The sequence below is a fragment of the Cibotium barometz genome, chromosome 47, assembly GCF_041138505.1.
Source record: "Cibotium barometz isolate CiBa-2024 chromosome 47, ASM4113850v1, whole genome shotgun sequence".
Lineage (NCBI taxonomy): Eukaryota > Viridiplantae > Streptophyta > Polypodiopsida > Cyatheales > Cibotiaceae > Cibotium > Cibotium barometz.
In genome coordinates, this window is record NC_141092.1 from 28,939,497 (window position 1) to 28,951,030 (window position 11,534).

General features: G+C 40.9%; 1 protein-coding gene and 1 pseudogene across 1 annotated transcript; both read right to left on the bottom strand.

Annotated features, from left to right (window-relative positions):
• The window catches only part of LOC147611560 (uncharacterized), a 22,378-nt pseudogene extending 21,399 nt beyond the window's left edge, over positions 1-979 (bottom strand).
• Positions 980-7,917: 6,938 nt separating this feature from the next.
• LOC147611561 (uncharacterized) lies at positions 7,918-9,272 on the bottom strand. Its single transcript, XM_086784990.1, has one exon. The coding sequence runs from the start codon at positions 9,198-9,200 to the stop codon at positions 7,983-7,985; it is 1,218 nt and encodes a 405-aa protein (XP_086641116.1). The 5' UTR covers positions 9,201-9,272; the 3' UTR covers positions 7,918-7,982.
• Positions 9,273-11,534: the final 2,262 nt, after the last annotated feature.

An 11,534-nucleotide genomic window follows, 5' to 3' on the forward strand; every position in this document is an offset into this window, starting at 1 on the left:
AATGTTTTCCTTTTTAAGGGAGAGAGAGAGTGGGAAAGGAGGGACGTAGGGAAGGGTGGTCGAAGCAAAATGTAGACCGTAAAAAACTCTACAATGTATTTTGTTGCAATGCCTAAATCTATCTGCATGGGCATTTTCCTATAAAGCCTAGAGAAAGAATGAGTTTCATCTCAACTTCCCAAATAAAAGCCTCGGTTGGCACTTGAATATGCTGTGTATGAAAGACAAGTCAAGATGTGGAATGCGTGTTGGGAGAGAGAGAGAGAGAGGGGACTATTAACGTCGGTAGAGAGAGCGAGACAGTTGAAAAACCAAAGAATAAGAACTAGAAAATAACTTTGAACATGAACAAGAAAGCATACCACCTCTTGAGCCATACAAAGAACGCGCTTGTCATGGGGTAGGATATGCAGGGGGCGGGGCCATCATCACTATGCTTGATGACGACAGAGTTCTCCATGACAAGGTCTGATGTGCTTCCGTCAAGGGGGGAGAATCTGATGAAGGAAGCTTCAGAGGAGAGCTTGGAGGTGAAGCAATTCCTGCGCTTGAGAAGGTCATACATGTTGAGGTGCGAATCGCGCCCCCAACCGACACAGCCAGACGACCCGAGGGGTGAATGGAGAGATCAGAGACGCACTTTTTGTGACCCTTCATGGTTTTGTAGAGGACCCAAGAGTCGGTATCCCACAAGCACACCATGCCATCTTCAGGAGCGCTAAGCAAGTTGGCTGGGTACACAGAAGAGCCGTAGAAAGAGAGTGTGGTTACGGCTCCTGTGTGATGAATGAGGTGCCCATGTCTGTGTTTGCATTTGTGTCGAAGCCTTTGATAGCTTACTTGGAGGCAGGCCTGCGAATGAAGCTTGTAGCAGGGTCTTATGAAAGGTATCTATGGGGATGGAGAGTGGAGAAGAAGAAGGGGCAGCTACAGCCTCTCTTCTCCGCTCACCTTGCCCCCATCGAATGCATTGCCTCATTGGGCTCTGTGCTTGCAACAGGAGGGGCACTTTCGAAAACCCTTCGAAGTACTTCCGCACTTTGAGAGAGGGAGAGGGAGAGGGCGAGGGAGAGGGAGAGAGTGAGAGTGCGTGATGAGGGAGAGAGAGAGAGCTTTTTTACCTCCTATCCTATAAGGGATTCAAACACATGACCTGTTGAATGCCAACTCCATGAGCTAACCAATCTACCACACTTGGGTGATAGAAAGGTTAGCCATTTTGTTGGGGGAGAGAGAGAGAGAAGTTTTTAACGTAGTGGGAACAACTATTTGATGGGCAAGAGAGAGAAAGCCTATGCACATGTTTTTGACCGGTGGGCTCCATCTGGTAAAAAAGTGACCGACTGAACTTTGCCGGACGGAGTGGCATCTTGCACATGATATACAAAAAGTCCTACCGGTGGCATATTATCTACTACATACATATCCTCCACAAAATTGGCAAAAACACCAATTTCATGCTTTTCTTTCACTAGCAAATTTTATATTTAATTCTTTGAAAGGCCAAAATGGCATTAATGCTCTAGTGCTACAGAGTTCAATAGACTAAACTTGTTTTTGTGCCATATATATATGACGAATCTGTAGATTTTCTTTCAGAAAGTGCTTCGATTCTGCTCTCCTTTCCTCTTTCATCCTTTGAAGGCCAGGAGCAACAACAGTTCTTTGTCGAGTCTGCGAAGTTGCACTGATTTTCTCAGCTTCAATGTCTTCATGAATAACCTTGTTAATAGTCTCTAGCAGCTTCTTTGACGACTTTTCTTATGCATCCAAAAATGCCAATAAATGCTTAATGATAATGTAAAGCTCACAGTCTCATAACAGGCTTGAAAAGGAGCTCTCCATTGCATGGCAACTGGCAACGCCCGATTGGAAGCTGAAGTCAAAAAGGCATCGATCGCAAGGTCTTTAGGTAAAGCACTTCAGGTCGGCAACCCATGAGACCGTTGGGTTTTAGACCCTTAAAATATAGTTTTAAAGTTTTTTATTAATTCAAGTATAGCCAGATGGACAAATTCTATGTCATGTGCAAAGGGTAAGAGAGTGGTCTCACTCCCAATGAGTTTGAAAAATTAGGCTGATTATTTTGGGGGATTCGATCCAACTAAACCGCAAAGTCACTCCAAGCCCTGTAGGATTGGGTTGGACTCCAACTCAAGTCTAGAACTCCGAATCCATGGATTTAAAGAGAGAGTTATGCCTTGGTGAGAGAAACAATTGTAATTGAAAGAGGGGAGGGGGGAGAGAGACCAGGAGAGAAAAAAAGGCACTATAATGAGAGATTTGACCTTGCCCTTAGTCATGTAGATCACTTTAACCATGTAGTACTTTTGTAGAAGGTGCTGTAGTTGCTCTAGAGGCCAAATTATTTTTTAATGCATAAAATTGTTGTAGGGAGGGCAAAAACAATGCCAAATACCTGTATAGCACCCTCCTACATCCTCAAAACAACCCAACCAAGACCAGAAGGAAGGCACTGATCACCACACAAAGCTACTCACACAAAACACTAGACACACGCATACAGGGGAGACCCCCTCTTAATAGGCTTAGCCAATAAGCATGATGTAGAGAGAGAGAGAGAGAGAGAGAGAGAGAGGGAGAGAGAATTGATCATAAAAACATACGCTAAACACACGTAAATCCTTGCACACACACACATAAAGCAAGCTTCATCATAACCAACACAACTGACACCTCAAATACACGTTAGAGACGGGCCTCACATGGCACCACAACACCAAAGAACAATCACTAAAAAGAGTTTGATTCATATGCTTGTATGTACTAGACGTAGCTTCTACAGGGAGACACCATGTACCTAGCTAGGTGTGATTGGGGTAGGAGATTACTGGCATCCTTGGCCTCACTTGGGAGCTGGGGACTTCCACGTCCCCACTTAGGGCCGCTAGTCCCCTGTCCAAACTGCACCTAGCTAGGTACATGGTGTGTCCGCTGCTGCTGTAGAAACTCATGATGTTGAATACTATAGGAAAAATGGAAGGGAAAGAGGCCCCTTTCCCAACCCAAGTTGTAGGGTGGAAACATGATTACGGCTTCATGAATGTTGCTCGTAACCTACATCATGGTTCTAAAAGATTGATGTAGGGATGTTTAAGGTCTCCATTGGTGGGGGACCCCCTCATTGTCAAAATGGCCCCGGGGAATGGAGGAGTCATTTGAATACAACACCCAAATGGTGGGTTTCTTATTATTTTTTTACTACTTGCTAATGAAACAAGAACCAAATTTAAGTGCAAACAAGTCTTGCTAAAAATTTTACTACAATTGAAAGTTTCTTCTTACATACATCATGTGTAATTTACAACAAATTTTTCATGGATGTCTCATCAATTCTCTCTCGCTCAACATGTAGTTATTTATTCAATTTACTTTGTAAGTCAACTAAACACATCTCTTCAGCTATCTAGTCATTTAAACATGTAACGACTCCCAAAACAGTTCGCTCTCTAATTTTATGGAGAGGAATTTTGCAAGGAACGCCAAGTTAGGGAGTCGCTAGAGTTTATCTAATGTAAGCGAACTTTGCCATTGTATATGTAACTCACTGAGGGCCTTTGGTCACACAACTAATGCCTAGAAAGGAAGAACCAATGACATGATCTTTTTTCACTTGGTGGGTGTGGCAACATATTCATTGTATTTTTTTTAAGGGCAGTCCTTAAGCTTTTTTGCTCAACTTGACAATAAAATGTCAAATTTTGAGGAAACTTGTCTAATGCAAGAAAAACTTTGTAATAAATATATGACCAGAAAGACATTCTAAAAAATTGTTAATGTCAAAATAGTTAATGAATTAATTGTAGTTATCTTTCATTTTGTCAAAATAGTTAATGAATTAATTGTAGTTATCTTTCATTTTGAAGAGGCAATATTTCTAAAGGTTTACATAGATTCACTCATTCACAAGAAGTATTCTAGAAAAAACTTATAATTTTGGATAAACAATTACATATACCTTACATATTATTCAAATTTTTGCGATCATATTTAAATTTCTAGCCCCAGTTGTAGCCAAAATCCTAGGGTTAAAATTAAATGTTTAGCTAAATTGGCGAGATGCAGCCATAAAAATTTACATTGTGTTACATATTACACACAGGTAGGTGCCCAAATTCCCTAAGAAGGTGAATAATATGTGTTTGGAGAACAAGAGTAGCTCAACAAGGACAAGAAAGAGTTATTCTTATCAATATTGATTTTATGCATAGAAAGATGCATAAAAGATTTATTTTTATTTCGAAAGTATTATTTTCATTGAAATTAAATTTATGCATAGTTAGATGCATAAAAGATTTATTTTTATTTTGAAAGTGTTATTCTTGTTAAAATAATTTATGCATAGTAAAATGCATAAAAGATTTATTTTTATTTTGAAAGTGTTATTCTCATTAAAATGGAATTTATGCATAGTAAAATGCATAAAAGGTTTATTTTTAATTCGAAAGTGTTATTTTTCTTAAAATTAAACTTATGCCTAAATAGATGCATAAAAGGATTTTTATAGAAGTTTTATTACTACTAAAGTTATCTTTATGCCCAGTTAGATGCGTAAAGAATCTTTATTTAAAAAAAAGAATTCTCTTACATTCAATAAATAGATGTGATGAGATGTGATAGGAATTAGATAGATGTAAATGGATGGATCAGATAAATGTAAATGGATGAATGGATGAGGATGTTTGTGAACGTGAATGTGAATGTGAATGTGGATATGGATGTATTAATGAGGATGTGGATGTGGATGTATAAATGTGGAAGTGAAAATGGATGTGTGGATGTATGAATGTGGATGTGGATGTGGATGTATGAATGTGGAATGTGGATATGGATGTATGGATGTGAACGTGGATGTGGATGTATGAATGTGGAATGTGGATATGGATGTATGGATGTGGATATGGATGTATGGATGTGAATGTGGATATGGATATATGAATGTGGAAGGTGGATATGGATGTATGGATATGGATGTAGATGTGGATATATGAATGTGGATGTATGGATGTAAATATGGAATGTGGATGTGGATGTATGAATGTGGATGTGGATATGGATGTATGAATGTGGATGTGAAAATGGATGTATGGATGTGGATGTAGATGTGGAAATGAATATATGAATGTGGATGTGGATATGGATGTATGAATGTGGATGTGGAAATGGATGTATGGATGTGGATGTAGATGTGGAAATGAATGTATGGATGTGGATGTGGATATGGATGTATGAATGTGGATGTGGATGTATGGATGTGGATATGGATGTATATGTATGAATGCGGATGTGGAATTGGATATATGGATATGGATGTACGAATGTGGATGTGTATGTGGAATAATGAATGCGAATGTGTATGTGAAATGATGAGACGTCGATATGAGTGAATGGATGAGATGTGATGACATGTGAATTGGGATGTGAATAAATGATATGTGATGTGAATGAATCTGATGTGATGAGATGGAAAATGATGTGACTGGATGAGAATGAGTACACATATGAATGGAATGTTGAATAAGTAATGTGGACTGATGAGGGATAATGTGGAAAGACGAGAGTTCATTATAGAAACTGTATTTGTGACCTGTTTGTAAATGACTGTTTTATGTCAAGAATACTGGGGAAGCATTTTGACCGTCTTGTGATTAAGGTCGTGGAGACCTAACTGATAAAGTTGCAACAGCTGATGGAGAGTCAACGGAGGACTTCTCGCGTAGCATGGTCGGCCGAGGTCTTGACCAGCCTCGGTTCGATTTAAATGGTGAGCTTCCGGTACGGTGGATGAGGGACCAAGGAAGTGGCCTATGAGTGAAGCGCTAGGTGACTTGCAAAGGATCCTAGAGGGTGCTGACCATACAGTGCTCGGGCTCTGGGTCGTCAAAGATACCCACACGTACATCATGGAAGATATTGAATCAAGGAGTAAGAGTTGTTTTCTGAAACCGGGCATGGATATGGTTGATTGACCTTGCTGGTCCTCAACGGATGAGTCCATGGCTCTTTTATATGAATCTGTTGGTTGATCTTGCTGATCTTCAACAGAGATTCTAAATGATTATATTGCCGGGTACTATGAGCTAGGAACTATTGAGAAGGCCCCTGAGTGAACAGGTGGTGAGCGTTCTGGTTGCCAATGATGCCATAAGTACACCGATGAAGGAATGATTGGAAATAAGGACTCAACCAAATTGGTTATGATGTGGCATGTTACATGTTACATGCCATGTCATCACCAATTTGGGGACTTCTTGAATATTTAAAATTGCTTATCATGCTATATATAATTGGAAAGGTCTCGAAGAGTAGATTCCAAATGTTTAAACTCTACTCACTTTTGAGTTGATTTGCAAAAACTTCACCATGAGCCCATTTTTCTAGAGAGAGGAGGCGTGGAAATCCTTAAGGAGGGGCAAAAATGAGAGTCCATATTTTGCCTAATGATACTTACCTTTTTGTGCTTGCAGTATCGTAAGTTTGGAGCAATTTGGTCACATGAACGTCACTTTTGAGTAGAGAAACTTGATAAAACAACATTTGATTGTAGTGTGAAGGCTAATTTCATACAAGAAAGTTATCTAAGTGCAAATGATGGCAATATTGAAGTAGGCATGCTTGATTATTGCGAAACAATTCAACAAAGTATCAAGGTTAGATTTAGAAAGTTTGATATGTTAATTTTTTATTTGAAATGCTTCAAAGTGGTAACTCAAGGGACACAAGTAGCTCTACGCAAAGGCAAGAGTGGATTTCTTCAAGTAGACCGTACAAAGATATGGACCGACCAAAGGGACACATTTGTGCTACTAGAGCACTATAAGCAAGTCATCTTCAAGTAAGACCCAATTGATTGTAGATGGTTTTTTGTGATCCAAATTGATCCAGTTAGTAAATAGACATTTGAAGATGTGAGAATAGCAGTTGACGTCAAATTACCAAAAGAAACCAATACTTTTCACACTTGAGAGACACCCATATTTTGTATGTATAGGACCCATCATCGTGGTTTTTATTTATTCACGTGAATGAGTGTACATATTGGCATATTGAATCGTATGCACATGCGAAAGGTGTGAGTGCTTTCGGCTTTACACAGATATTACATGTAATATGTAGACGTGAATGAGTGTACATATTGGCATATTGAATCACGTGAATGAGTGTACATATTGGCATATTGCACATGCGAAAGGGGTGAGTGCTTTCGGCTTTACACATATATTACATGTAATATGTAGACGTGGGTGGACAACACATGGTTTGAATAGTAAGAAGGCTTCCTCATGTCAATACATGTGTAGAAGTGAAATTTTAGCTTGACCAGTGTGGGAATATTTGGGCTAAGCTGTTATCAGTAATATAACATGTATTACACGTGAGTGCTTTCGGCTTTACACATATATTACATGTAATATGTAGACGTGGGTGGACAACACATGGTTTGAATAGTACGAAGGCTTCCTCATGTCAATACATGTGTAAAAGTGAAATTTTAGCTTGACCAGTGTGGGAATATTTGGGCTAAGCTGTTATCAGTGGGCTCCTCAAACACTTTCCAATCTACAAAGGTGGCAATGACTGCAAGAAACCAATACTTTTCACACTTGAGACACCCATATTTTGTATGTATAGGACCCATCATCGTGGTTTTTATTTATTCACGTGAATGAGTGTACATATTGGCATATTGAATCGTATGCACATGCGAAAGGTGTGAGTGCTTTCGGCTTTACACATATATTACATGTAATATGTAGACGTGAATGAGTGTACATATTGGCATATTGAATCACGTGAATGAGTGTACATATTGGCATATTGAATCGTATGCACATGCGAAAGGGGTGAGTGCTTTCGGCTTTACACATATATTACATGTAATATGTAGACGTGGGTGGACAACACATGGTTTGAATAGTAAGAAGGCTTCCTCATGTCAATACATGTGTAGAAGTGAAATTTTAGCTTGACCAGTGTGGGAATATTTGGGCTAAGCTGTTATCAGTGGGCTCCTCAAACACTTTCCAATCTACAAAGGTGGCAATGACTGCAAGTATTATGCTACAAACAAACAAGAAATTGGTGCACAATAAAAAGGGGACATTGGCATGTTTAGGATCCGCGATTGAACAAGTTTTTGGAAGGAAGCCATGAAGGAGAAGAGCAAGGACGAAGGGAATGGCAGGGAGGGAACAAAGAGGATAGTCATGCAGATACTGCTTGAAATAGTACATGGAAGGGGGGCCGATAAGGAGCCCCGATGCTATACTAAATGTGACGTACAGGAATTTCGGCTTCCATGTCAAAAAAGCCTGAAGATCTTTCCTGGGAGTAGTCACAAAGTGCAAGAGCTGATCACGCTTGAGGCAAATGAGGAGAGGTCGTTGATAGTTTCCACACGCATACATCTCTATCGACAGCTGCACAGCGGCCAAGATGCTAAGATATATGACGATGACCTCTACGGGACTGATGTCGAGATGCTGGACCAGGCGCTCTATTACGCTCAACACATACCCGCATGCTTGCATGGCCGTAATCACACTCCGAAACGAATTTTTCGCACGCACATGACGAAGCTCTCTGTACTCAGGTGCCAGGCCCGAAGCCAAGAGGGCATATCGTTCCTTTGCATCCTCGAGCTCATAGGCGTTGCATGTTTCAGGAAGCTGTAAGTACATCCATTGATCCGTTGTGTTGTCGCTTGCAGCTATAGTTGTGCCATCAGTGATCACTGGTGCGCTGGGTCGCAGCTCCAGAGGGCAAAGCTTCTTTAATTCGGAGACCGTAACAGGCTTGTACCGTGCGAGATGTTCACCAAGCTCATCTGGTTCTGTTTCCGGGATCTGGATGTAGATGGGGCACAGTGCGAGAATGGAAACGACGGCAAGCTTTGGGTGGCGGAGGCGGAGCGCTTGTAGTTGGTCCCTGGTATCCTGCAGGAGAGCTCTCTTAACTGCCCACACCTTGAAGGCATTCCACATGCTAAGATTTACTGCTACAAGCGGCATTGCAAAGGCAAACATGGTGTGGCTCGTCACCTGCTTCACAAAGCCTGCATTTTCAGGGTCGCCCATCAGGGCTGCCAAGCCACAATTGGCGGTTGCAAAGACGCCGAACGTGGACGCAGCAGCGAACAGAGTCGCCCACACTGACCTCAAACATGTCTGCTCTGCCATGACAATCAAAATCCTCCTGAGACGAACGAGAGAAGTTAATCTACGGGCAGCAGCAATTAATTACACTCTGTATAAGCAATTCTAAACACTCTAGTGTGTTAGATTTTGGTACTGGCTGAGCCGTTTATATTTATGGTGTGCGTGCTCTGACCCGTCCCTGGTCTTCATTAAACTATCTCTCGCTCTCCGTCGACGCACCTTCATTTTCTCCAATGTAACAAGACCCGTCCACTGAAAATGAGTGGACGGATCTTGTTACATTGGACACTCTATATATAGATACATATATATATATATATGCATATATATCGTTCTTTTCCTATATATCGTTCTTTTCCTGTGTGCCACAAATATATATGGACTGACTTGTTATTAGCATCAACTCTCGTGCTTGACTCGTTATAATGAAGTCCTTCTAATTAGAATATAGTATATGAACAGTTTTTTGTGGAATTATTATCATTATACTATGGTTTATTTGTTTGACAAAAAGCTAAAGATTCTTCTAGGATCGGACAAAATCAACAAAAGACTCAGTGTGTGATGCCTTCCTATGAGGTTGAATGCCTATCCTTTCTTTCTCTTGAAAACTACTTAAAGACTTTTAGCAATACTGTGCATTGAATTTAAAAACACAATTTTTTTATCATCGGGCCTTAGCTCAATTGATAAGGTGTTTCAGTGTCAAAACCCAAGGATGGGGTGGCTACGTGATTGTTCTTGCCCCGACTTTGTGGGATAAAGGGTATCCCATGCCCATTGCTCACGTGTGTAAGTTTCTTTCTAATGCCAACATTTAAGAAAACACAATCTTTTTAAACAAGGTGAAATATTCACACTAGCCTACCATGTGGAGAGAGAGAGAGAGAGAGAGAGAGAGAGAGAGAGATGTAGTGTGCACATGCAACTTTCCATCTGGCCATCTCACTATAACCAGTGCTCACCAAAATGAGCCACTCACGCACATGCCACATAATTTCATCCAAAAGTTCCAACACAAACACAAACACACACATTTAGAAACAATAGCAGACTGACACTATTGCAAATCCACTCACGCACATGCCACATAATTTCATCCAGCCACTGTTTTAGCACCAAAAGTTCCAACACAAACACAAACACACACATTTAGAAACAATAGCAGACTGACACTATTGCAAATCTACAACTTTTAACAAGATGAAGTATTCAGATTGTGAATTAGACCTTAAAACACAATCCAAGACTTACACTATGACAAATTTAAGACTTTTAACAAGCTGAAGCTATATTCAAGGTGGCCTACTATGTGGAGAGAGAGAGAGAGAGAGAGAGAGAGAGAGAGAGAGAGAGAGAGAGAGAGAGAGAGATGTAGTGTGCACATAGAGCCTTTTATCTGACCATCCGACAACCAAAAAGTGTTCATCATACCACCACAAGAGAAGAGCCCCATAGCTACATATATACCAGCACAAAGTAAAAGGAACAAGAGAGACATAGAGAGAGAAAGAAAAAAAGCTATATTGAAGTCTTCAAGAGGCCTAAAAGACCTATGAGACCAAAAGTTACAACAGTTCTGTCAGATGGTTACAGTGCATCTGTGATTACAAAATAAATGGAATGAAAAGGTACCTAATATTACAAATTAGTTAATGGTGCATGACAGGGTGCTGTACAGCTATGAGGTAGTGGTGGGGATGGGGAGTGACAAAGAAAAGAGTACAAAATGGTGGGAAGCATAACAAGTGATCCTAAGCTCATCATAGGAACTCTCGCATAGGGCACTGTAGCATAGGGTGAGAGAGAGAGAGACAGACTTGGCGCGACTATCTTCATGGCTATCAGTGTGCGGCTCTGGATGTGTGGGTATATACGCGAGTATGTTCAAAGATCTATCTGTGGGCAGTATTTTTGGATATGCTGCCAAGTATGCAAGCAGAGAGTAGGGAACCGGGACTTCTTGACGAACGCAGAGGTACAGGTGGAGATCGACAGTTCAGTTGTAAGGGCGTGCTTCGGGGACGGTCCCCTGGACAGCGTGGGTGGGTAGGCGCCAAGCAGGAAGAGATCATGTCTAGATCAGGCCTTCAGTAATATGGAGCAGACTTATGCAAAAGCTGCAGTATGGGGATATCTCTGAGGAGACCCAAGCCTCCTGGGTATCAAGAGATGGCTCAGGACATGGACAAGCTATCTGCCAAGAATGGGGAAGGCAAGAAGGTCTTCCAGACCAAGGTGGAACTGTCTATGGGGAAGGCAATTACAGGGCTGCATAAAGCAATGTCGTGTGGGGTATACATGTATTTTATGGGGAAACCACCTTCTGAGGATGAGTTCAGAAGATGGTTTGCA

Coding starts and splice junctions, on each gene's coding strand:
- LOC147611561 (XM_086784990.1), bottom strand. CDS start 9,200: ATGGCAGAGCAGACATGTTTGAGGTCAGTGTGGGCGACTCTGTTCGCT.